The sequence below is a fragment of the Narcine bancroftii genome, chromosome 7 (assembly GCF_036971445.1).
Source record: "Narcine bancroftii isolate sNarBan1 chromosome 7, sNarBan1.hap1, whole genome shotgun sequence".
In the NCBI taxonomy this organism is placed as follows: Eukaryota; Metazoa; Chordata; class Chondrichthyes; order Torpediniformes; family Narcinidae; genus Narcine; species Narcine bancroftii.
In genome coordinates, this window is record NC_091475.1 from 209,869,673 (window position 1) to 209,897,563 (window position 27,891).

General features: G+C 48.6%; 1 protein-coding gene across 1 annotated transcript in view; it reads left to right on the top strand.

The window, feature by feature from the left end:
- Positions 1 to 6,125: 6,125 nt before the first annotated feature.
- dgat2 (diacylglycerol O-acyltransferase 2) overlaps positions 6,126 to 27,891 on the top strand; it is an 84,221-nt gene continuing 62,455 nt past the window's right edge. The window contains exon 1 of the mRNA XM_069892156.1: positions 6,126 to 6,353. Coding sequence (XP_069748257.1) covers positions 6,314 to 6,353 — 40 coding nt within the window. The 5' untranslated portion in view covers positions 6,126 to 6,313. The remainder of the gene's footprint in view (positions 6,354 to 27,891) is intronic.

A 27,891-nucleotide genomic window follows, 5' to 3' on the forward strand; every position in this document is an offset into this window, starting at 1 on the left:
CCTGTACTGCTCTGTCACTGTTCTATGCTACTGAAGGCCTGTACTGTTCTGTTACTGTTCTATGCTACTGAAGGCCTGTACTGTTCTATGCTACTGAAGGCCTGTACTGTTCTATGTCACTGTTCTATGCTACTGAAGGCCTGTACTGTTCTATGTCACTGTTCTATGCTACTGAAGGCCTGTACTGCTCTGTTATTGTTCTATGCTACTGAAGGCCTGTACTGTTCTGTTACTGTTCTATGCTACTGAAGGCCTGTACTGTTCTGTTACTGTTCTATGCTACTGAAGGCCTGTACTGTTCTGTTACTGTTCTATGCTACTGAAGGCCTGTACTGTTCTGTTATTGTTCTATGCTACTGAAGGCCTGTACTGCTCTGTTACTGTTCTATGCTACTGAAGGCCTGTACTGTTCTGTTACTGTTCTATGCTACTGAAGGCCTGTACTGTTCTATGCTACTGAAGGCCTGTACTGTTCTATGCTACTGAAGGCCTGTACTGTTCTATGCTACTGAAGGCCTGTACTGTTCTGTTACTGTTCTATGCTACTGAAGGCCTGTACTGTTCTATGTCACTGTTCTATGCTACTGAAGGCCTGTACTGCTCTGTTACTGTTCTATGCTACTGAAGGCCTGTACTGTTCTGTTACTGTTCTATGCTACTGAAGGCCTGTACTGTTCTATGTCACTGTTCTATGCTACTGAAGGCCTGTACTGCTCTGTTACTGTTCTATGCTACTGAAGGCCTGTACTGTTCTGTTATTGTTCTATGCTACTGAAGGCCTGTACTGCTCTGTTACTGTTCTATGCTACTGAAGGCCTGTACTGTTCTGTTACTGTTCTATGCTACTGAAGGCCTGTACTGTTCTATGCTACTGAAGGCCTGTACTGTTCTATGTCACTGTTCTATGCTACTGAAGGCCTGTACTGCTCTGTTACTGTTCTATGCTACTGAAGGCCTGTACTGTTCTGTTATTGTTCTATGCTACTGAAGGCCTGTACTGCTCTGTTACTGTTCTATGCTACTGAAGGCCTGTACTGTTCTGTTACTGTTCTATGCTACTGAAGGCCTGTACTGTTCTGTTACTGTTCTATGCTACTGAAGGCCTGTACTGTTCTGTCACTGTTCTATGCTACTGAAGGCCTGTACTGTTCTATGCTACTGAAGGCCTGTACTGTTCTATGCTACTGAAGGCCTGTACTGTTCTATGCTACTGAAGGCCTGTACTGTTCTGTTACTGTTCTATGCTACTGAAGGCCTGTACTGTTCTATGCTACTGAAGGCCTGTACTGTTCTATGCTACTGAAGGCCTGTACTGTTCTATGCTACTGAAGGCCTGTACTGTTCTGTTACTGTTCTATGCTACTGAAGGCCTGTACTGTTCTATGTCACTGTTCTATGCTACTGAAGGCCTGTACTGCTCTGTTACTGTTCTATGCTACTGAAGGCCTGTACTGTTCTGTTACTGTTCTATGCTACTGAAGGCCTGTACTGTTCTATGTCACTGTTCTATGCTACTGAAGGCCTGTACTGCTCTGTTACTGTTCTATGCTACTGAAGGCCTGTACTGTTCTGTTATTGTTCTATGCTACTGAAGGCCTGTACTGCTCTGTTACTGTTCTATGCTACTGAAGGCCTGTACTGTTCTGTTACTGTTCTATGCTACTGAAGGCCTGTACTGTTCTATGCTACTGAAGGCCTGTACTGTTCTATGTCACTGTTCTATGCTACTGAAGGCCTGTACTGTTCTGTTATTGTTCTATGCTACTGAAGGCCTGTACTGCTCTGTTATTGTTCTATGCTACTGAAGGCCTGTACTGCTCTGTCACTGTTCTATGCTACTGAAGGCCTGTACTGCTCTGTTACTGTTCTATGCTACTGAAGGCCTGTACTGTTCTGTTATTGTTCTATGCTACTGAAGGCCTGTACTGCTCTGTCACTGTTCTATGCTACTGAAGGCCTGTACTGTTCTGTTACTGTTCTATGCTACTGAAGGCCTGTACTGTTCTATGCTACTGAAGGCCTGTACTGTTCTATGTCACTGTTCTATGCTACTGAAGGCCTGTACTGTTCTATGTCACTGTTCTATGAGGGAGGGGAGGGGAGGGAGAGGGAGAGGGGAGGGGGAGGTCACTGTGGGGAGGGGTGAGGTCACTGTGGGGAGGGGTGAGGTCACTGTGGGGAGGGGGGAGAAGGTCACTGTGGGGAGGGGGAGGGGTAGAATGTCACGGGGGAGGGGGAGGGGGAGGGAGAGGGGGAGGGGGAGGGGGAGGGGGAGGGGAAGAGGGGGAGGGGGAGGGGAGGGGAGGGGGAGGGGAGGGGGAGGGGAGGGGGAGGGGGGGAGGGGGAGGGGGGGAGGGGGGAAGGGGGAAGGGGGAGTGGGGGAAGGGGGAGAGGGGGAAGGGGGAGAGGGGGAAGGGGGAGAGGGGGGAGAGGGGGAAGGGGGAGAGGGGGGAGAGGGGGAAGGGGGAGAGGGGGAAGGGGGAGAGGGGGAAGGGGGAGAGGGGGAAGGGGGAGAGGGGGAAGGGGGAGAGGGGGAAGGGGGAGAGGGGGGAAGGGGGAGAGGGGGAAGGGGAGAGGGGGAAGGGGGGAGAGGGGGGAAGGGGGAGAGGGGAAGGGGAGAGGGGGAAGGGGGGAGAGGGGGAAGGGGGAGAGGGGGAAGGGGGAGAGGGGGAAGGGGGAGAGGGGGAAGGGGGAGAGGGGGAAGGGGGAGAGGGGGAAGGGGGAGAGGGGGAAGGGGGAGAGGGGAAGGGGGAGAGGGGAAGGGGGAGAGGGGGAAGGGGGAGAGGGGGAAGGGGGAGAGGGGAAGGGGAGAGGGGGAAGGGGGAGAGGGGGAAGGGGGAGAGGGGAAGGGGGAGAGGGGGAAGGGGGAGAGGGGGAAGGGGGGAGAGGGGGAAGGGGGAGAGGGGGAAGGGGGAGAGGGGGGAAGGGGGAGAGGGGGAAGGGGTGAGAGGGGGAAGGGGGAGAGGGGAAGGGAGAGGGGGAAGGGGAGAGGGGGAAGGGGGTGGGAGAGGGGGAAGGGGAGAGGGGGAAGGGGAGAGGGGGAAGGGGAGAGGGGGAAGGGGGAGAGGGGGAAGGGGAGAGGGGAAGGGGGAGAGGGGGAAGGGGGAGAGGGGGAAGGGGGAGAGGGGGAAGGGGGAGAGGGGGAGAGGGGGAGAGGGGGAAGGGGGAGGGGGAGAGGGGGAGAGGGGGAGAGGGGGAAGGGGGAGAGGGGGAAGGGGGAGAGGGGGAAGGGGGAGAGGGGGAAGGGGGGAGAGGGGGAAGGGGGAGAGGGGGAAGGGGGAGAGGGGGGAAGGGGGAGAGGGGGAAGGGGGATGAGGGGGGATGGGGGAGAGGGGGAAGGGGGGAGAGGGGAAGGGGGAGAGGGGGAAGGGGGGAGAGGGGAAGGGGGGAGAGGGGGAAGGGGGGAGAGGGGGAAGGGGGGAGAGGGGGAAGGGGGGAGAGGGGAAGGGGGAGAGGGGAGGGAGAGGGGAGGGGAGAACGTTACTGTGGGAGAGGGAGAACATCACTGTGAGAGGGGGTGAAACGTCACTGTTGGGGAGGAGGAGAATGACACTGTTGGAAGGGGGAGAACATCATGGGGGGGGGGTCTCACACAGGGTGAGGGGAAGCCTTGTGCAGAGGGTGGGGAGGACTCCAGCAAGGGTAGTCACCCCTCACACAGAGGGTGGGAGTGTGGAGAGCTTCACACCGAGAGGGAACAATCACACACCGGGCCGATTCAATTTGGATGCCCACCTCTGATCTATAAGGTCCTCACCCTCAGATTGAAAACGAACATCAGTGGCTGAAAGACTGTAGGACGTTCCGTAGGCCAGAATTAAGACAAAGAATGGTGATGGTGGTGGAGCAGTCAATGTGATCTACATGGGCTTCAACAAGGTTTGGATGAGCTGGCTCATGGAAAGAATAAAACCATGAGATTCACGTTGAAGTTCATCTGCTTGCAACCCAAAGAAACAGCGTTCTCCGGTCCTCGGTGCAAAACCCGTAGACATACAACCAGACATTACACGGTGACACACAATACACATGCAGGACAAATATACATCAATAAAAATAAGTGTGTAATGATAAATAATAGATAGTAGAGACTTGGATGATTAGTGTGTGAACAGTTCCTTTAGTTGTTCAGCAGTTACCCTGCAACTTGGATCTAAACCTGGTTCGGTGATGGAAGGCAAAAGAACACAGTTGCTGGAAACCTGTGGCAGGTTATGTTCTGCAGAGAAAGCTGGAGGGAACCCAAAGGGTGAGGCAGCATCCATGGAGAGCAATGGGCCATCACCACAGTACTACAGCACAGTACAGGCCCTTCAGCCTTTAGATCAATCTTTTCCTTCCCACTCCCATACCACTTTAAGTAATCCCAACGCCATCGTGCTCTGTGATTAGTCAGGGATTGCTTAAGGTGGAATGTGGGTGGGAGGGGAAGGTTGAGAATCACTGCTCTAGACCCAATTGTTACTGAAATATTTGGCTTGAGAAAAATGGTCATTGGCCCATTTCCTTTGAGTTCTGAAACCCTGCACATAACGAGTCAATGAGGGACGATTAAAACGGGTTTTCGAACCTTTTCTTCCCACCAACATCCCACCTTAAGCAATCCCTTACTAATCGCAGAGCACCGATGGCATAGGGATTAATAAAGTGGGTTGTGTGTGGAAAGAAAAAGGTTGAGAAACACTGGATGTTGTGCCGACCTATATATTCTTACCTCCCCCAAAAAAAATGAAAGCCCGTACCCCTCTGTTTTTCTTCCATCCACACGCCTGTCTGAGAGTCTCTTAAATGCCCCTAATGTTTCAGCCTCCACCACCACCTCTGGCAGAGCATTGCAGGTACCCACAACTCTCTGAATAAAAAAAAACATACCCCTGATGTCTCCCCTAAACTTCCGTCCTTTTACTTTGTACACATCCGCTGGGGGGAGGGGGGTACAATTCTTGCCCTTATCTGTGCCTCTCAGAATCTTGTAGTCCTCTATTAAGTCTCCCCTCATCCTGCTTTGCTCCAGAGAAAAAAGTCCTAATTCTGTTAACCTTGCCATAAAAGCCTTATTTTCTGATTTGGCAACCTCTTCCACACCCTCTCCAGAACTGAGCACAATAATCGGGACCCTCTGACATCTCGAACCAAAATGTTAGCTGGCCATTCATCCCCACGGTTGCTGCCTTACCCACCGACTCCTTCCAGCTGCTCATTGTTCCCTCCAGATGCCAGGGTAGGGGGAGGGGGGTAGGGGGAGGGGGGGTAGGGGAGGGGAGGTAGGGTGGGGGGAGGGGGGGTAGGGGAGGGGGGGTAGGGGATAGGGTAGGGGGGGATAGGGTAGGGGGGGATAGGGTAGGGGGGGATAGGGTAGGGGGGGATAGGGTAGGGGGGATAGGGTAGGGGGGGATAGGGTAGGGGGGGATAGGGTAGGGGGGGATAGGGTAGGGGGGGATAGGGTAGGGGGGGATAGGGTAGGGGGGGATAGGGTAGGGGGGGATAGGGTAGGGGGGGATAGGGTAGGGGGGGATAGGGTAGGGGGGGATAGGGTAGGGGGGGATAGGGTAGGGGGGGATAGGGTAGGGGGGGATAGGGTAGGGGGGGATAGGGTAGGGGGGGATAGGGTAGGGGGGGATAGGGTAGGGGGGGATAGGGTAGGGGGATAGGGTAGGGGGGATAGGGTAGGGGGGGATAGGGTAGGGGGGGATAGGGTAGGGGGGATAGGGTAGGGGGGGATAGGGTAGGGGGGGATAGGGTAGGGGGGGATAGGGTAGGGGGGGATAGGGTAGGGGGGGATAGGGTAGGGGGGGATAGGGGGGTAGGGGCAGCGAGTGAATCCTGCCATGCACACACCACGCCACTGATGTGCACCTTGGACCTGTCGAGACCCTCTCCAGCCCACGTGCTCCCCGCACTGGAGTGGCCAATGGCAGAGCGAGAAGGTGGGGCTTCAGGACTGTGCCATTCCCACACCGTGTGCGGGGGTGGAAGGAAAACATTGGTGGAGGGAGAGTTCCCGAAGAAGTAATTTTCCAATTGCATTCATGCTCGGAAAGAACGAGCTGAATGTATTTGCCACCAAACACCACGATTGTTTCCTATTGCATTACTCTGGCCGTCCCCTTTGCTTGGCGTGGGGCATTGAAGTTGAGGTGGACCCCCTCCCGTTCAGGTAGAAAAGGGGGGGGGTCCCAGGTCTATTAAAGGGCCGGCGACTTCTTTCAATCTCATTCACGACTTGAAATCCTTCGCCCTTTTAAATGTTGCAATTTGTTTCACTCCGACTTGCAACATTTAAGTGAGGAGCCTCCGATCTCGGAGGGAAGAAATGCGGACTATTATTGCAGCCCATTCAGGAGTCCTGAGAGGTAAGGGGAGGAGAGGAGGAGGAGGAGGAGGAGGAGGGGTGGGGTGGGGGGGGGGGTGCAGTTCATACAATGGCCCGTTTCCTTCCTCCCCCCCCCCCCCCCACCCCGCAACACACACACACCTTTCGTGACTCTGCAACAGTTGATCCAATCTAAGAAGTTGTTGAAATAGTTTTGCCAAAGTGTTGATACTTTTTAAGTGGTTTTGGGACAGTTGATACAGTAACTTCTGAATGGATTTGCAACAGTGTTGGGACGTATTGGTCTCCCAAAGTGGGCACCGTTACGAGGGTGGGTGGGTGGCTGGGTGGGGGGGAGACTCCTTGCCCGCATTTGGGGATTGAGATCTACAACCGGGGGGGGGGGGGGGCGGCATTTCAACTTGGCTATTCAACTCTGGGCAACTTCGTTCATTTCTGGCGTGCGAGATGGTGAAAAGCACGGAGAGCAGCGCAAGAATCGGTCGTTTTTGCCCATTTATGTCTGTGCTAAAGGTGTCGCCAAACCTCTTCTCAATGGACGTGCTCCATAATCTCTCCATTCCCTGCATAACTGAATGTCCACCTCGAAGTCTCTGGAGCATCACTCTGCTTCCACCTCTACCCCTGGGAGTCTGTCTCCAGGCCCCCACCACTCTTCAGAAATAAATTAGTTTCCCCACTTTTCCTTTAAACTCCCTCACTTGAAGTGCATGTAGATTTGATATAGATATATGGCCACCGTGACAGAGGTGCACCAAAGAAAAGGTACAAGGACTGCCTAAAGAAATCTCTTGGTGCCCGCCACATTGACCACCGCCAGTGGGCTGATCTCGCCTCAAACCGTGCATCTTGGCACCTCACAGTTCGGTGGGCAGCAACCTCCTTTGAAGAAGACCGCAGAGCCCACCTCACTGATAAAAGACCAAGGAGGAAAAACCCAACACCCAACCCCAACCCACCAATTTTCCCCTGCAACCGTGTCTGCCTGTCCCGCATCAGACTTGTCAGCCACAAACGAGCCTGCAGCTGACGTGGACATTTACCCCCTCCATAAATCTTCATCCGCGAAGCCAAGCCAAAGATATATATTTAAATTTAGTCATCCAACAGGGTAACAGGCCATTCTGGCCCCCACATGCACCCATTTCCCCATAGGTTTATGAAGGGTGGGATGGAACCGGAGGAAACCCACGCAGATACTGGGAGAACTGGCACACAGCACCAGATTCGAACCTGGGTTGCTCAAACCGTGCAAATTTGGACTCTGCGGCACCAGTGACCTGGGTTCAATTTGTAAAGAGTTTGTGTGTTCTCCCCGTGACCTACAAATGTGTGCTGGGTCAGTCGATGAATTGGGTGGCGTGGATTTCAATGACTGGAACTGGCTTCTACTGTATTGTAATTTAGTAAGCCTCTTTCAGGTCCTTCCTCGGCCTCTGACGCTCCAGAGAAAACAACCCAATGTTGTCCAACCTCTCCAATCCCAACACCATCCCAATACGTCTCCTCTGCACCCTTCCTCCACATCCTTCCTGTAATGGGGTTGCTTGAAATCTTCAGATTCGAGGGCATTTTCTACCCTGCTATAATCAGATGTCTAGAGCAGTGATTTTTCAACCTTCCCTTCCCACCCACATCCCACCTTAAGCAACCCCTGACTAATCACAGAGCCCCGATGGCATAGGGATGACTGAACGTGGGATGTGGGTGGGAAAAGAAAGGTTGGGACCCCCCCCTGGTCTAGACTTGTCTCTTCTTGAGTATAGTTTACAGTTTCAGATAAGTAGAAATTCAGAATTTATTGTCATAAAGTTCATTGTTTTGTGGCAAACATTGATATAAACCTCCTTACAAAAATAAAATAAAAACAATTCGTGAAGAGTCAAAGTCTGATGGCAAAGGGGAAGAAATGGTTTTTGTAATGTTGGGTGTTTGCCTTCGGGCTCCTGTACTTTTTTTTTCTCCTGATGGTGGAGAGGACATGGTCTGGGTGGTGGATGAGGATCCTTGAGGATCGAGGCTGCTTTCTTAATACACTCCCTCTTGTGGTTGTCCTCGATGGAATGGAGTCTGCCTGACTCACGGGGAAAAGAATCTCTGGATTGTACGTGATGTATGTACTCTGATAAGAAATCAGAACTTTGGACTAGAGTTAACTACTTCTGTAACTTGCTGGATTCTTCGGCTATTCTCAACAATGATTGGTTCTCTTGGCATAATTCCAAAATCCTTCGCCTCACTGGGATGTTTGGGAAGATCTCTTTAATTCTTTATGCAACTTCTTGCTGGTCATGGATTGACTAATTTTTCTTTTGCCTATGTTATAAACGATGTATTCTTTTAATTTTGCCTTGTGTTTACTGTTTCCCAGCCTACCTCTTCCAACTGAGTCGTGCAGCACAGAAGACCCTTTAACTGACCAAGTCCATTCCACTTGTCAACAAATTTTTTCAAAAGGTTTGCTTTGTGAACAAAAATATTGGGGATTGTGATCAACAACCTAAAGTTGAACACAAAGATCATTTCAAATTTTCTGTACCACGTAGGAACATAAATTTAACTTTGATTGAATTTAACGTGATAAATCGCATAATGATGCTGACATATCATGTTAGTTCAACTGACCTAAAAGCATTTTGCCGCTGAGTTTCATTTGTACTCAGCATCTGATGCCTCTCACGTCAGTGTCCTACAATAGTTGGCTAGTGTAAATGGGTTCCAGTTGCCCTGATACCATTTTGCCATGATCGCAACGTCCTGGTGAAGCCTTTCACCACGTCCGTCACTGATGGCACCAAGAGCAGCCAGGAAGGAGTCCGAATGCAGAAAATGAATTTTCAATGACTTGTTACACTTCATGGTTTTGTTGGCTTGAAGCCTGTTGTCAATTAGAAAACATTTGCATAGCACCTACACTGAGTGCATGCCCAGGTGTGCTTGGACTGACCAGAACAGCTTGTTTTGTGGACAATGTACTAGCGGTCAAGAAATCACAAAAATAAGCTTTGATGAACGCCTGAAATGTCGGTTCTGTATCTTTGCCATTGCTACATAGAGGTCATCGTTTGACCTGCCGAGTTTCTCCAGCATTTTGGCTTTTTTTTTACAAAAATAGGCTGTATCTAAAAATTGGTACGTGAGGGGAGTGCAGTCAGCGTAGTGGTTAGCGCAACAATGTTACAGCGCCAGCGATCAGGACCTGGGTTCGAATCCCATGCTCTCTGTAAGGATTTTGTACATTTTCCCCATGTCTGCATGAGTTTTCCCCGGGAGCTCCAATTTCCTCCCACCGTTCAAAACATGCTGGAGGTTTCAGGGTAATTGGATGTAATTGGGCAGTAAAATGTATATGATAGGAAAGTTTTAAGGTGATTTTTCATGATCTGCAGCCCAAAATCCATAAAATAAACACAAGTGTTCAGAAGCAAAATTTTCGTTGTCCAATGCTATCAGTACTTGGTCAAATGGCCTTGAACCTTGTTCCACTGATGCAAATGCTTGTTCATGTTTATTTCCACACATACCAAAATCCAATCATGGAGGTTATTTTGCGAGCAGGACAGCTAGACATCTCGTACTCAGTACAGAAGTTCAGAGTCACGGGGTGGGGGGGGTGGGGTCTTCTGGAGTGGAGTGAAGGCAGAATAATTCTACTGGTCTGAGGTTCATTCACGAGTCTGACAACAGCAGGAAGGTTTCCTCAGATCTGGTGGTGTGTGATCACGTGCTCGTGAATCTTCTTGGGGAAGGGGTTATGAAGAGAGTGTGGGATGAGTCTTTTTAATAGTTTGGCTGCTTTTCCAAGGCTGTAGGGGCTTGTCTGTCTATTTAAACATTGTGAAAGTCCGCTCTAACCCTGCTCCAGGTAAAAATGTCTTCCTCCGATTTCCCTCTACACTTTCCCCTTCCTCTAAATCTTGTTCTGAATAAGGGATAAGGAGAAACAATCCTCACGATTCACTTTCCCTGGAAGGGAATAAACGATCGGGGTTTATCCCCTGTACATCGCCCTCCTTAACATTTAGGGTGGTACAATTAGCATAGTTTTGAGGGTAACATGGTTACAGGCCCAGTGATCGGGACCGCGCTTTGAATCTGGTGCTGTCTGTAAGGAATTTGTATGTTCTCTCTGGGTGTCCTCCCACCATTTTAAAAAAAAAACAAGTAGCGAGGGTTGTAGATCAGTTGGGTGTAATTGGGCAGCACAAGCTCATGGGCCGAAAGGGAGTGTTATTTTTTTTAATTGAAAAATCCGTTCTCTCTTCAGAACTGAGTTATTCCATCCTAACCTGGTGAATCACTTCTGCGCCCTCTCCAGTGCGATCACATCCCCTCCTTGAGGTGCTGCAAGTGACTTTGTCGCTAATCTTCGAGTTGTAGAGTTTTTTAGCACGGGATCAGGCCCTTGTAGTCACGGCAACCAAGTTGTATACGCGAGCTAGTCCCGTATAATGGGAAAGATTACTGTCATATGCACGACTACAATGCACAGATGCATAGAAATTCTTGCTGCACCAATGAAAAATTAAGTTACTGTTACATTTGCCTGTACTTTACCTGAATCCTTCTAAAATGTTCCTATCTGTGCCCGACTGTCTTTTAAACATTATGATCGTGCCTGCCTCGACCACTGCCTCGTTCAGACCACCCTCCGTGCGGAAAAAAGTTCACACTCGTGTCCCTTTTTAAATCTTTCCTCTCTCACCTTAAATCTTCAGAGTTTGCTTTAAGATTGGTCCATTTGAACACTTTCAACATCAGACATGGGAGCAGAAATCGGCTATTCCGCCCTTCAAGTCTGCCCCCCATTTAATCATGAGCTGATCCATTTTCCCCCACTGCCCGACCTTCTCCCCATAACCTTTGATGCCCTGGCTCATCAAGAGTCTGCCTTAAATACACCCAATGACTTGGCCTCCACAACCCATTGGCAACCAATTCCACAGATTCACCTCCCTCTGGCTGAAGAAATCTCTCTGCATCTCTGTTCTAAGTGGGCACCCTTCAGTCCTGAAGTTGTGCCCTCTTGTCCTAGACATAGAATGGTCCAGCGCAGGACTGGAATGCATTGGTGGGGAGGAGGGGTGGTGGAGAATGGGACATTGGGGACATTCAAAAGTCTCGAGCAGGTGTATGGATACAAGAAAAAATTGAGGGTTACTTTGCAAAGAAGAGTAGGGTTAGATTGTTGTGGAGTTGATTTTCATAGGTCGGCACAACATTGTGGCCTGAAGGGCCTGTTCTATAATGTTTTGAGTTCTTGTGCCAGTTAACTGTATAAAGGACAGATGTGTTGAGGATTTCTATTTATAACATGGTAGAAGCTGATTCTGCCCATTTAAACCTGTACCGACCAATTAACCTACAAAAATCGTACATATTGAGGGGTGGGGAAAAAACCAGAACACCCACGCAGACAGCACCGCCTTCTCACCCAGGTGGCTGACGCTTTAATAGCATCACGCTGACCTCAACACTAATTGTCATTGAGTTGTGCAGGATAGAAAGAGGCCTCTTTGCCCAACTCCTCCATTTACAACCAAGTGGTTTGTCTAAACTAGTCCCTTTTGGCCTACAATGCCCGTTGACAGAAGCCATGTGGCTCATTTGAAGGTTGGGAGGTATTGGCTAAAATCATAATTTTTTATGTAGTTGGTAGAAGTTCAGAGGAAAACAACTAAACTTGACTGCTTCACAGGGACAGAGGGTCTGTGGTGGTTCACCACCGGCCTACTGCAGGGGGAAACCTCTGTACCTGCAGGAGTGTAAGGGGACAGGACAACACCTGGCCGGCGGTCAATCAGTTGGCCTTAAGGGATCAAGCCCCACCCAGTCGGGTGTCAATCACCCTCCGGGGATATAAGCCTGCACCGGCCTCCCGAAGCTCACTCAGAGTTACTGCAGCTACAGCCAGCCTAGCTCTGTGGAAGTCTTTGTGGATTAAAGCCTGTTATCTGTGTGTGTCTGATTCTGTCTAACAGCGCACCACAATTTAATCCACAAAATTTTCCCATGGCTGCCATGGAAAAACTCCTGAGTGCAGGGAGCCTTGAGGTTGACCCACGCCACCCGGGAGCCCAGACACGCTTTGAGATCTGGCGACACACTTCGAGATCTGGCAGCACGCAGTCAAGGCAATCATCGAGGCACACGAGGGCGACATCCTGAACTCAGATCAGAAGAGGTTGGTCCTACTCTGGTCAAAGCTGGGTCCACACGCCTTCCAGGTAACCAAAGGCTGCTCCACGTACAAGAGCGCAATGGACACTCTCGAGACCTTGTACAAGCCCCCCATGAATGTGGTCTGTGCAAGGTACCTCCTCAGTCACCCTGCCCGAGGCGCCCCATGCCTTCCAGTCACTGCTGTGCACGGCTACCAACGAGACCCCTCACGAACGCCTGTTCTCAATCCCCAGGAGGTCGGCAACTGGAATGTCACTCCCAGCATGGCTCACGTCCCAGGGACCGGTGATCCTGCGTAAACATGTACGGACACACAAGACCAAAGCCCTGGTGGAGCAGGTTTTCCTCCTTCATGCAAACCATAACTACGCTTACGTTAGGTTCGGCAGTGGCAGGGAGAACACCGTCTCAACCAGGGACCTGGCACCATCAGGAACACCCACCTCATCACGCCACCTTCCAGCCCAGGACGACGCTGACCGGGCATACATTCCCATCCTCAGGCAACTATAGGGCACGCAGGGCCACCTTGACCAGCAGGGGCCCACTTCAGCCATAGGAGACGATCCCGCCCTCCCCCCCCACCCATCCAATATGACCCGCAACGTCGACCCTGGCCCCCCTGGGCTCCCCTCCGCGCGGCATCACACCAGCCATACACAACCCTGCCGCCAGCCCCCCCACTTCCCCTCTGACGAGTGACCAGGAGCCAGTCCTACGACGGTCACAGAGACCCCAGCGGCCGCCGAATCATCTCAACCTGTAAATATTGTATGTACGTCATGGGTGTGATTCCTTGTTACTGCCCCCCCCCCCCGGGACAATTTTAAAGAAGGGGGTGAATGTGGTGGTACACCACTGGCCTTCTGCAGGGGGAAACCTCTGTACCTGCAGGAGTGTAAGGGGACAGGACAACACCTGGCCAGCTGTCATTCAGTCGGCTTGAAGGGATCAAGCCCCACCCGGTCGGGTATCAATCACCCTCCGGGATATAAGCCTGCGCCGGCCTCCTGAGGCCTCACTCAGAGTTGCTGCAGCTACAGCCAGCCTGGCTCTGTGCAAGTCTTTGTGGATTAAAGCCTGTTGTACAGTCTTTACCTTGTGTGTGCCTGATTCTGTCTAACAGCGCACCACAGGGTCCATAAACTTTGAGCAGAGACCAAAGGGGGCCATAGCCAAAAATATGATTTCTCTAAACCTTCCCTATCCACGTTCCCATCAAAACATCCTTTAAGCTAGTGGTTCTCAACTTTTTTCTCTCCACTCACATACCACCTTAAGTAATCCTGACGCCATTGGTGCTCTGTGATTAATAAGGAATTGCTTAAGGTGGGATGTGGGTGGGAAAGGAAGGTTGAGAATCACTGTTCTAGACCCAATTGTTACTGAAATATTTGGCCCATTTCCTTTGGAGGTCTGAAACTGTGCACATAACGAGCCAATGAGGGAGGATTAAAACGGTGGTTTTCAAACTTTTTCTTCCCGCCTGAAGCAATCCCTTACTAATCACAGAGCACCAATGGCAACAGGGATTACTTAAGGTGGTCTGTGAGTGGCAAGAAAAAGGTTGAGACCCACTGCTTTAAGCATTGCAATTGCCCGCACCTCTTTCACTTCCTCTGGCAGCTCGTTCCACGCTCCCACCACCATCTCTGTGGGGGGGAGGAATGTTCATCAGGTTCCTCTTAAATCGTTCCCCTCTCGCTTGATGCCCCCTGGTTTTGGACACTACTATCCTTGGAAAATGGCTGCCCCCCCCAATTGACCCCATCTATTTCCCCTCTCAGATCTTTCCACAGTCAGCATCTCTCAAAAACTGGTCCTTGGCTTTTAGCCAGCTTTATTTTTTTTAAGAAGCTATTTAATGTTTGCAACATGACTGAAAATTTATTTACTGTCTAAACATAGTTCTTGTTGGTTTGTGGTGGGGGGTGGGGGGAGGAGAGGGAGGGCACCTTGTGGAATTTTACTATGTTACAAATAGGCAGACGCCTTTGTCCTGAAACTGAAACCCTTTCACATTTATAAGAGTGCAAGAGGCAAGACAATGCCATTTACCCACTTGTGTCCGTAAGGATTTGATTTAATAATGAGTTTATTGTCACACACATTGAGCAATGTTCATCCACCAAAGTTCTTGCTTGCAGGAAAAAAAACTTCCAAGAACAATTTTTTTTGAAAAAAAGATAATAATTCATTTTAAAAGAGAATAAATACAAACCATGAGTAATAAATATTAACCATTCGTTATCCAAGAGTAAAATAAAAGTAACTTGGCAATGGCGCAGACGTGAGAACATAAGAAACAGGAGCAGGAGTCGGCCATTCGACCCATCGAGCCTGCTCCACCATTCATTGGGATCACAGTTGATCTGATGCTGTGCTCATCTCCACCGACCTGCCTTTTCCCCACTTGTGATGGGCTGCAGTGCAAACAAACAAGCTCAAACTACAAAGGCTGTACTACAGGCTTTAATTAGCCCACAAGGTTCAGTGTCCCTTCTGGTTCCATGTGCTCTACTCCCACCCAAGGGCCGATGTGAAACTTTATATGGGGTCGGTGATTGGCAGGGAGTAGGTGGATCCAGCCTCCCAGGTTACCTCCCTGCAGGTACAGTGGGTCGCCCCCTGCAGTCAGCAGGCAGGAATGCAGCAGTCCAGTCGTCGTATCACCACACCCATATCCATTCCCCTACCATGTAAAAATCTATCCAACCTTGTCTTCAATATATTGACTGGGGTTGCCTCCACGGCTTTTAGGGGTAGTGACTTCCATAGATGTGCCCTCTGGGAAAAGAAGTCCCTCCTCATCTCTGTCCTAATCTACAACTCTGAATCGTGAGGTTATGTCCAGCTATTTCAGATCTTTCCCCCCTTTTTCCCCCCCCCACTAATGGAAACAATTTGCCTAGTGTACACCTTCATACATTTCTATAAGATCCCCTCTCATTCTTGTAGTCAGTCCTTTTGTGGTTTCGTTGGAAAGAAACTGTTCATGAACTGTGAGGTGCTGGTCTTTGGGCTTCTGTCTGAAGGAAGCAGCGAGAAGAGGTTGTGTCCAGGGTAATGGATCTTTTGCCTCTGCCCCTCTTCTACTTGATCCCTCATTTCCTTTGATACCTGTTACCTGCCCAGAGGACCCCAAAACCCAGCAGCAATGGATATTCACCAAGAGAAATGGTTACTTGAACCAAAATTTATTTGAATTATCTTTAAACATGAAAATAGAATTACACTTTAATTTATCACCATTAACCTAACTTAACCCCCTTCTAATTCTAAGCGCACATGTGTGTGTAAGTTCAGAAAAGTTCCTTGGTTCACAGTCCAATCTCTCTTCTCACTCCTACAAGTTCACTGGTATCCTGAACTTAAAAAAAAAACTTAGACTGTGCACAGAATTTAACATGTGTAAAGTTCACCAGGCTTTGGCGCTTGAAAGGTAAATGGTTACCACTCAGGAAGGTTCTTGTCTGTTTTCAGAGAGAGATGTGTTGTTCCAGGACATCCACAACTGATTTACTTCCATCAGCCACTCCAGTGTCTTGCTGACGAAACTTGCCCCCCTCAGGGTTCTCCAGATGATAACCTTTTTTTAGGTCACCACAAGAGTTCCTTTTTGTTTCACATTCCAAGTGAAACATTAGACAGCCAGTCCTCTCCTCTTGTATGAACCACAAGGGCTGTGACTAGGCCATCTTCCAAAATGGGGCTTCTTGCAACCTTGTCCTTTCCAGTTCCAGCTGCTCTTGCTGGCTGTAATGCTATTAATTGATCTCTCGCTCTTCTAACAAGCTCTTTCATCTGTTGCTTTGGTAAACAACGATCCATTAGTGAAGTCTCTTGAGCACTCTTCAAAGCTCTTGCAAAAAAACTGAAAGAAGTCACTATGTCTAGCATAAAATTAAATCTGTTTTGAAGTGTTTGCATGTGACCTACTCTAACAAACCTTTCCCAATTTATCATCCAAAAACAGGTCTATATGCTTTGTCACATACCCCAGAAATCGATATTTTTCAGGTGCTTGGCTATCCACTTGGGAGGAAAGTTCAAAGATTCCCCCACCGCTTGGTTGAAGCAGTTTCTCCCCCCTCCATCCTGAATGATCGATCCCTTGAGGCTCCCATTCCCGCCCTCCGTGCTGATTTTGGATATCCCGAATGTGAAAGGATTTTTCTCTTCGTGAAATGGGCTCCTTTCATTTTTGTAGCCAGTCGGTTCACTTTGGGCTGAGGCTTTTGGAGGGAGTGGGAAAAATCAGGGTTTTTTTTTTTAAGTTCAGGATGGGAATCAGGTTTATAGTTGTGAAATTTGTTGTTTTCTACTGTGCAGAAGAAGTAAAAGGTTCATTGTCCGTTCAGAAATCTGATGATGGAGGAGAAGAAGCTGTGTTTGTAGTGGAGAGTGTGTCTTCAGATTCCTGGACCTCCTTTCTGATGGTAGCAGAGTGAAGAGGGCACGGCCTGGGCGGGGAGGGTCCTTGAGGTTAGAGGCTGCTTTTTTTTAATCCTTGAGGCGCCACCTCTTAAAGATGTTTTTAGTGGACCGATGCCCGTGATGGTGTTGGCCTGTGTAGCTGTTCCTCTCCTGTGCATTGCCACCTCCAGACCAGCTTGGATCAGCTGCCCTTCTTATTTAAAAGAAGGTTGCTTCTCATTTCTCCTTGTCCTCTTCCATCTGTTCCCCCCTCACCCCACCCCCAGCCTCCTAATTCCAGGATTTGTGCAGCGTACTGACCCAGCTGTGTACAGCCCTTATCCCACCAACCTCTCCTATCCCCGTGCCTGATAGGTCCAATCCATGTACCTCTACAAATGATTCTTGTATGTTGCAAATGTACCTACCTCAAACACCTCCTGCAGCAGGCCCACTCCATTCACCCACCACCCTCTACATTTTTAAAAATGCTTCCCCTCTGGTTCCTGTTAAATCCCTTCTCCCCACCTTAAACAGGGCCCTTTTGTTCTCAATTTTCCAGAGTAGGGAAAAAGACCCAAACTATTGAATGATTTTGTCCACCTCTATGAAATCCACCCCACCCCTCAACCTTGCCTCCAAGGCATAAAGCTCCAGCCTGCTCAAACTCTCCCTGTAGCTCGGGCCCCCTGAGGCATGGCCACATCTTCGTAAATCTTCTCTGCGCCCTCTCCAGCTCAACAGCGTCCTTCCTGCAGCTCGGTGACTAAAAGGGCATCAACAATGCCTTTTACACCTGCAACATGACCTCCTAACTTCCAGACTCCGCACCCTGCCTGATGAAGATCAATGCGCAGAAAGCCTTTTTGACCACTCTATCGACCTGTAATGCCACCATCAAGGTACTAGGTACCTGTTCCTCCCGCTCCCCCCGCTCTACAACACTCCTCAAATCCCTACCCTTCACTGTGCGGGTCCTACCCATGTTAAACCTCCCACAATGCACAACCTCATTTCTCTGTATTAAATTCCATCAACCCCTTCTCTGACCACCTGATGCAAAATTAGTACCAAATAAATTATTTTCATATTATACAAAATGATATACATTAGGGTTATTAATGATATACATTTTGTATATTAATGATTTTAAATGATGGAACAAACAGCTTTGTAGCCAAGTTTGCAGATGATACGAAGGTGGCTAGAGAAGGAGGGAGAAGACACGAAGGCTGCAGAAGGACTTGGGCAGGTTGGGAGAATGGGTCCGAGAAGGGATGGCGCGGTTTTACAGCGCCAGAGACCGTGGTTTGTATGCGGCGCTGCCCGAATGGAGTTTGCACTTTCTCCCCGTGTCTGCGTGGGTTTCCACTGGGTGCTCCAGTTTCCTCCCATCGTTCAAGAAAAAAAAGTACCAGGGGTTGTTGGTGTAATTTGGCAGCACGGACTCGAGGGCTGGAAGGGCCTGTTACCGCGCTGTATGTCTGGGTTAAAAGTGGCAAATGAAGTATCTTGTCTTGTGATATTTTTTTTAATATAATGCAAAATACGCTGTTCCACTATTTGGCCCTTGAGACCTGGTAACAGCCTCGTAAATATTCTCTACATCCTCTCCAGCCTGTTGACCAAAACTGCATTTTGACTTGTGGCTCTAAGCACATTTGGATCTGATTTGTCAATCAGAAAAGCTCATTTTTATTTACTTTAAGGCTGTGTCTTGTGATCTGGAAGAAGTGCAAAAGAAGAATGAAAGCCCATTCAAATGGCCGTGGATAAATAATTAAGCAGTTTTGTGATGGTTCATTGAGAAGATTTGAGCCTCTTCTGTACTAGCCCTGGACTTCTAGCTGTATTGTGAAATCATGTAAATTATTGGCAATGGTCATGGGACAATTTAATTTTAAAATAAAACACCAATGTTATTGGCTCATCTCTAGGTCAGGCGAGGAAACTGACAATTGACGTTTTGGGCCGAGATCCTGCATCCCTGTTGGAGCAAGAGTTGGGTAGCGGTGCTCAAGGAGGTTTGGAATCAGGGCTGCTCCAAGCCAGGCGTAGGTCAAGCTCGTGTGAACGCCCATGGCTGCACCTTTGATCTGTAGAGAACGAGAGGAATCTGAAGAGAAGTAGTTCGGAAGAAAAACAAGTCCACCACGTGGAGGGGAAACTGGTTGGATCCATGTTTTCGAAACAAAATCGAGGGGGTTCCTGAGACCTTTGGGGGGTGTCAGAATGGAGATGACCAGGAATTGGATGTCCATGAAGAACATGAGGCGGTGGGATCAAGGAACTGGAAGTTGTTAAAACAGTGTGAGGTGTACTGGATATGGGAAGGAAGGGATTGGGCAAGAGTGGGACAAAATGGAATTGAGGTATGAGACATTCAGTGGGGCAAGAGCAGGTAGCGACAAATGGAGCTATCAGAACAGTTTGTGGATCTTGGGTTGGAGATCTAAATAGAAAGTAGGATTGGGCAGTATCAGGTGGGAGGCTGCGGAGGGAAGATCTCCTGAGCTGATGAGATCTGCAATGGTTTGGGGGGAATTGGTGACCAAGTGGTTCGTGATGAGGTCTTGGTCCAAGGAAGCACACAAAAAATCCTCCAGGCTACAATGGCACCCTCCATTGGCTGCAGGCCTGAGGGAGGCAACGATTGGTGTGGAGTGAGCAGAGAGCTTGCTGGTTCGGAGGGGGGGGTGAGGTTGCAGAGAAATTTGATTCAGATTTGTAACCTTATAACAATTACAGCACCGAAACCGACCAGTTCGGCCCTTCTAATCCCTGCTGCACATCACCCCCACCTTGTCCCCTTGACCCAGCCCATACCCTCCACACCTCTCGTTCACATACCTATCCAACTTTTCCTTAAATATTAAAACCGAACCCACATCTACCACTTTGGCCTGAAGCTCATTCAGAGTATGTGCACGACATCACATACAGCCCTGAGATTCTTTATCCTGCGGCTGAGGCAGAATTGGCCACTAATTGGTAGTGCACTATTTATTCCCCTTTAATTGTCCCGTAAATGTGTAATATACATGAAACAACTTGTGTCTGCCGTAGGGCAAGCAGTCACCACGAGTGTTGTCCAGCAGCCCTAACAAGAAGAGAAAGAGAAGCAAAAGAGTCCCTTCAAAGACACCGAGTACCTGCAGATGATCCTATTGCAGGATTTCAACCATCTTTCTCTCTGGATGCTGCTCGACACAGCACGGTAAAAGGCCTGTGCCACCCAATTTAGACCCGAATGATCCGCAACCCTCCCGTATGTTTAGAACGGTGGGAGGAAACCCACACAGATACGGGGAGAAAGTACAAACTCCTTATAGGCAGTGCGGGATTCAAACGCTGGTCGCTGTAGCGGCATTGCACTAACTGCGCCCACCCTTCTTCCAGTAGGTTTTTGTTCTTTCCTCCAGATTCTCTGATGTCTTCATTTTCCTATCTCTTGATTTTTTTTTTCACTCGTCTAACAACCGCACCAAAGCACAAACAACTATAGCCATCTCCCTGTTTGAGATTCCCTGGTATGAATTGATACTGTCAAAAACAAAACTGCTAATGCCTTGTAATCCATGTCAATGAACCTGGCCCTCTTCAAGTGCAAGTTAATAATTCTACCACAGGGCAAGCAAATAGTTCATCACGGAGCTGCATGTCAATTATGGTCCCATTCCTTTCCATATTTCCCCCGCTCCCCACCCCCCCCAACACAACCGTGTGCAGTTCTAGTCACCCAGCTGTTCGAAGGATGTTACTATACTGGAAAAGATGCTTGAAAGACATCACAAGAATTATCACAAGAGAAAGGAACAGAAGCAGGCTATTTGGCCCATCGAGTCTGCTCAGTGAAGCCTCCCTGAGCTAAACTGTTCTTGCGTCTAGCTCCAAGTTCCGGCCCTGTCCCCATATCCCATGATACCCTGGCTCATCAATTCCCCCTTTAAACTCCCCCAATGATCAGGCCTCCACTGCTCCATGTGGCAACAAATTCCACCAATCCGCTGCCCTCGAGCTAAAGAAATTTCTCCTCACTTCTGCTGTAAATTGGTACGTTTTAATTCCAAGACTGTCCTCTTGTCCTGGAATCACCCAGGACTGGTTGGCTGCCCATTGCTAGTGGGGTCAGTGTTGGGGCCGCCGCTGCTTTTTTTTCACTGTTGTATAATCAATGATTTGGATTATGTGGCCAAGTTTGCAGATGATAGGAAGGCAGGTGGAGGAGCAGGTAGTGTTGAGGACACGGGGAGGCTGCAGAAGGACTTGGACAGATTAGGAGATGAGCAAATGAAATACAATGTCAGGAAATGTATGGCTGGGCACTCTGGTAGAAGTAGTAAACCGGCGGCAGACTATTTTTCTAAATGCCAAGGGCCCTGGGAGTCCTCGTGCAGGACGGCCTGAAGGTAAACTTGCAGATTGAGTCAGTGGTGAAGAAGGCAAATGTGATGCCAGCGTTCATTTCAAGAGGAGTAGAATCTAAGAGCAGGGATGTTGAGGCCCTGGTGGGACCTACCATGGAGGATTGTGAGCAGTTTTGAGCTCCTCATTGAAGAAAGGATGTGCTGACATTGGAGAGGGTTCAGAGGAGGTTCACGAGGGTGATTCCAAGAATGGGAGGGCTATCATATGAGGAACATTTGCCGGCTCTTGGCCTGTACTCATTGGAATTTAGGAGAATGAGGAGGGGTTTTATTGAAATATTTCAACTGTTGAAAGGTGTGGACAGAGTAGATGTAGAAAGGTTGTTTCCCCTGGTGGGAGATTAGAGGACAAGAGGTCACAACTTCAGAATTGAAGGGCATCCACTTAGAACAGAGAGGAGGAGGAATTTCTTCAGCCAGAGGCTTGTGAATCTGTGGAAATTGTTGCTACAGGCAGTTGTGGAGGCCGGGTCATTGGGTGTATTTAAGGGAGAGATTGATGTTCTTGATAAGACAGGGCTTCAAAGGCTATGGAGAGAAGGCTGGGCAGTGGGGCTGAGTGGGGAAAATGGCAGGGCAGACTCTGGGCTGAATGGCCTATTTTTGCTCATGTACTACGGAAGGAGAGTTTAGGTGGGCTGGGACTTTTTTTAAACGTTTTGTTTCAATCCTGAGCATAGGATGCTGAGGGGTGACCTGATGGAGTTTTATAAGATCATAAAAGATGTTATGGATAGGGCGAATGAACAGAACTTGCTGCATTTTGTCCTCCTGTGGGCTCATCTAGGTCAGAGAGACAGTTTCGTTGAGCACCTTCGCTCTGTCCACGGCAACAGCAAGGACCTCCCCGTGGCCACCCACTTCAGTGCTCCACCCCATCCCCACACCGACGTGTTCATCCATAGCCCGTGCAGTGTCAAATCGAGGCCACCGGCAACACCTTGTATTCTGACTGGGCACTCTCCAATTAGACGGCATTAACATTAACCTCCAATTTGCATGAAACCCCTCCCCCCCCCCCCCGTGACCCTCTCTCTCCTCACCTCTCCATCTCCTTTGGGGATATTTAAAGGCAGCATTGCATTTGCTACCTTCACCACTGCTTCAACTTGCAGGTTTCCCTGATCAAGGTTATGGGGAGAAGTCAGGGGTATGGAGTTGAAAGAGTTAGTAGATCGACCATGATGGAATGGTGGGGAGGTGGGGGGCAGACTCGATGGGCCGATTAGTCTAATTCTGATCCCATGTCATATGGTCTCTCTATGTCCTTCGTGGTTTCATAAATCTCTGAGGTTTCTCCCCACCCAACCAACCTTCCAAGGTTCTGGGGAACTAATTTCTCCATCTAACCCAGCCTCTATTGCAATAGCAACATGATCGAAACTGCCTGTACTCTGCCATGGCTGATCTTCTTAGTGATGTTGACATCTGTGTGACCAAATGCATCTTGATTTTAAAAGTTTGGATTTATTACTGAAATTCTTTATCCTGTGGTCGGGCAGAATTACCACTTGTTGGTAAACAGGACGTGGGAAGAAAGATCCATATACAGAAAAAAATTAAAATTCAGTAATAAATCGTGTCCTTGAATGAGCTGCTGGTTTGTATGGGACAGCCATTCTTCCAAGATCACGAGATAGAAGGAACAGAATCAGGCCACTAGGCCCATCAGATCTGTTCCATGGCTACGCATTAAACTAAACTTGCCCCTAGTTCTTGACCTTTTTGTTTTGGCCATGGCCCCTTTAGGACGCTGCTCAAAGTTTATGCCCCCACCCCCCCGCCCTTTCCCTGTGAAGCAGTCAAGGTTTGGCTTCTTCTGTACTTCTACCGACCACAAATAACATTTCTTACACAAGGTGAAAAGACAGCCAAACTTTTACCTCCCGGTGGTGGGGCCGATGGTGGGGCTATGATGAGAACGGCTGGGTTAGGGGTCTGATGGTGGAGGGGTAGCAACTGTTCTTGAACCCGGCGCTGCGAGTCCAGTGGAACCTGTACCATCTCCCCGATGGTGGCTGCGGGGACAGTTCGCGTGCTGGGTGATGTGGATCCTTTGATGGCAGCTGCTGCTCTCTGAAGGGGGTGTTCCATAAGGCTTCAGAGCAGAAATGGTTTCTCCAGCAAGTTTGTGTATTGCAATCAACCTCAATGCCTGTAGACTTTCTGTTTAATGGCGTGATGTGATGGGATGAGAGTATTGTCCATAGGGTGTAGGAGTAGAATTGAGTCTGTCCCCCCATTTGATCACACGAGGATTCATTTTTCCCCTCAGCTCTACTGCCCAGCCTTCTCCCCATAAAACTTGGATGCCCCTAACTAATCAGAAACCTTTCAATCTCTGCCATAAATGACCTGACCTCCACAACCACCTGTGGTAACAAATTCCACAGATTCACCACCCTCTGGCTGAAGAGATTCCTCTGCACCTCTGTTCGATGGGGATGCCCTTCTACCCTGAAGTTGTGCCCGCTTGTCCTAGACTCTCCCACCGTGGGAAGCAACCTTTTTCCATCTACTCTTTCAATATTCAAAATGTTTCAGAGATTTTCTCCCCCCCCCCCTTCCTATTCTCCTAAACTCCAACGAGTCCAGGCCAAGAGCTGTCAAACCCTCCTCATACGATAACCCTTTCATTCCCGGAATCATCCTTGTGAACCTCCTCTGAACCCTCTCCTAAGTCAGCACATCCTTTCTTCAACGAGGAGCCCAAAACTGCTCACAATCCTCCACGTGAGGTCTCACCAGGGCCTTAAAAAAGCCTCAACATCATATCCCTGCTCTTGTATTCTATTCCCCTTGAAATGAATGCCAGCATCTCATTTGCCTTCGTCACCACCGACTCAACCTGTTCCTATGGTGGGGCGAGTTGTATTTTAATTTACACCTACTGCATGGTAACAGGGCCTTCTGGCCCATGAGCCCAAGCCGATCCAATACCCCAATTAACCTACACCCCTGTACATTTTGGAGGGTGCCAGGAAACCCATGCAGACACAAAAATGTACAAAGCCAGCACCAAATTCGAACCCGGATCGCCTGTACTCTAGTAGCGTTGCACTAATTGTGCCATGATCCACTGGACTGTCGCAGCAGAAGATGCCCCTGAATTATGGCAGGTTCTGAACAGTGAGTTGGGCGGTTGGAACTTGAACCACCAAAGTACTGCTCACTGAACATGCAAATTGATTCTCTCTCTGTGTGGAGACTTCTTGTTGTACGGACACCTGATTAAATTTCGCTGTGGTTAACACTGTTTTGTCATGGGTACTGGGCAGGTCCCCTGTAAGCTCGAGTGTTGGCTACAAGAGAGTCCTTGTTCTCTGCTCATTCCATTCCAGCTTCCAGGCATGGGAGTGCCACGCATGGAAAGCAAGTGGCAACTTTGAACAGTGTTGTTGGATATGGTTTGGGGCTACGAATGAGCTGGTCATTTGATTAACAAAGGTGTGAACTTTTTAAATCCCTTGTAGCCTTATTCATTATGCTTTGAAGCAATAACAGAATGTGACTTTAAGATTGATATTAACGTGGGGTTTTTCCTTTGGGTATTTAAATTTAAACATACAGCACGGTAACAGACCCTTCCAGCCCATGCCGTCCAATTACACCAGAGGTCCCCCCCCCCCCAAACTTTTTTAGGCCATTGACCCTCCTCATCGGCCCTCAGGCATGGAATCCCAGTGCTGGATTGTAGGTGGGGGAGCCTCCGGCGCTGGAAGGATGGGCGGTGGCGGCAATGGCGCTGGGCGGGGAGGTGCTACCAAAGGAACAAAGAAGGGGTCCATCTTTCTTCTGTGGTCAGTCCATCCTCCCGTTTGCTCTCAACTTGTTCAAAGGCTGAAGCCGAATGCAAGGGGGCAGTCACCAAGGCCTGCTCTCAGGAGAAGTTGGCACGGTTTTAATTTTTGGCTTTTTTTTTCATAAATATACATTTTAAAATTTTCCATTTTATTTATATATCTTACAAAACACAACAACCCCTTCTTTTCTCCTCCCCCCACCCCCTTCTGTAAACTGTCAGGGCTTACAGTTGGGTCCTCATTGGGCCCCTATATAATCCAAATCTGGTTCCCATATTTTTATAAATACGTCATATTTGTTCTTTAGATTGTATGTGATTTTTTTTTCTATAAGAATACAACTGTTCATCTCCATCTTCCATCGGGCTGTCTGAACAGGGGTCTTGGGTTTGCACGTAATCGCAATACATTTCTTAGCCACTGCTAAGGCTATTTTAACAAATGAAATTTGGAATTTAGTTAAGTTTATTACTTGGCACGTAAATCTTCAAATTCTTTCTTTAATCGAGGTCGGGCTAAAGTCATGAAAAAATAGTACCTTTTCATGATCGACCTCGGGAGGGCCATTATTCTGCTTGGAGTAATGATATCCTGCTCCCAGAATTATCTCCCGTTCTCGGTAGCTTAGAACTGGTCTCTGATCACCAGGTCCGAGTGTTCGGTGAGCTCTCTCGATATGCAATTTTTCTCCAAACTTGCCTTCTCCCAATCCTTGTGGGATCCATTTTTGAAAAAGTTTCACTATGTCTCTTCCCTCGATTCCTTCCTTTAGTCTGACAATTCGGACATTATTTCGTCGACGACAGTTCTCCATGTGGTCAATTTTGTCCAGCAGTCTTTGTTTATCCAACACTCATTCTTCAGCTTTTTTTTTCCAAAGCCTCGAGTTTTTCATGTGTTTTTGTCAGTTCAATCTCTGCTCGACCCATTCTCTCTGTCAGGTCTTCAGCAATCTCTTTTTATTTCGGTCATTTTCTCTGTCCTGTCTCTCATCATCGTCTCAACACCTGAATTGGTTACTCAAATTCTCCATTTTTTTTTTCCCAGGACGATGCTAAATTCTTGACCTGTCTCCCCAGTTTTACCTGGTTCTGCCAGTCTGCTTACACATGATATCTGTCTCTCTCCATTCCTTACATATTCATTTTCAAGTTCCAGTTTAATACCATCTGACTGAATAATATACAGCTGGATGAAACGGCGTTTCTCAGGCGAGAGTGTGCACACTCCTGCGCATAGACGCACACACATGCTGACACGCTCTTTCTCTCACATGCACACTTTCAGAGTGGACGGCCAGCACCTGTTTCCCAGGGCGACAGGAGCAAATGCCAGAGGACTCTTGTACAAAGTGAAGGGAGGAAAGTTTAGGGGAGGCATCAGGGGTAAATTTCTTTTTTGAAGTTGTGGGTGCCTGGAATGTATTGCCAGGGGGAGGGGGTCAAGGCAAATAAAGAAATATAAACTGAGATTGGCATGAGGGGTCATAAATTAAGGATTAGGGGGCAAAACTTTAGAGGTAACATAAGAGGGAACTTCTTCACTCAGAGAGCGGTGGCTGAGTGGAATGACCTTCCGGAAGAGGTGGTCGCAGCAGGGTCAATTTTGTCATTGAAGAGAAAGTTGGATAAGTGCATGGATGTGAGGGGATTGGAGGGTTATGGACAGGGAGTGGGTTGGTGGGACTAGTGTAGTTCACTTAAATCGGTGTGGACTAGAGGGGCCGAGATGGCCTGTTTCTGTACTGTAATTGTTATATGGTTAAACTGACTGTGCAATACAGAGAGGAAAAAAAATCAATAAAGTGCATGTCGGTCCTTAAATGAGTCCCTGATTGAGTTTGTCGTTGAGGAGTCTAATGGTTGAGGCGTAGCGGCTGTTCCTGAACCGGGTGGTACATAATACATACATGACAATTACAGCACGGAAACAGGCCATTAGGCCCTTCTAGTCCGCACCGAACCAAACACCCCTCTCTAGTCCCACCTCCCTGCACAATGCCCATAACCCTCCATCTTCTTCTCATCCATAGACCTGTCCAACCTTTTCTTAAATAATACAATTGACTCCGCCGCCACTATTTCTCCCGGAAGCTCATTCCACACGGCTACCACTCTCTGAGTCAAGAAGTTCCCCCTCATGTTACCTCTAAACCTCTGCCCCTTAATTCTTAACTCATGTCCTCTTGTTTTAATCTTTCCTCCTCTTAACGGAAATAGTCTATCCACATCCACTCTGTCTATCCCTTTCATAATCTTAAATACTTCTATCAAATCCCCTCTCAATCTTCTACGCTCCAAAGAATAAAGACCTAATCTGTCCAATCTCTCTCTATACTCTAGATGCTTAAACCCAGGTAACATTCTGGTAAACCTTCTCTGCACTCTCTCCACTCTGTTTATATCCTTCCTATAATTAGGCGACCAGAACTGCACACAGAACTCCAAATTAGGCCGCACCAACGTCTTATACAATCTCAACATCACCTCCCAACTCCTATATTCCATGCAATGATTGATAAAGGCCAGCATACTAAAAGCCTTCTTCACCACCCTATTCACGTGAGTTTCTACCTTCAGGGAACGATGTACCGTTACTCCTAAATCTTTCTGCTCTTCTGTATTCCTCAATGCTCTCCCATTTACCACGTATGTCCTGTTCTGATTCTTCTTACCAAAATGAAGCACCTCACACTTATCAGCATTAAATTCCATCTGCCATTTTTCAG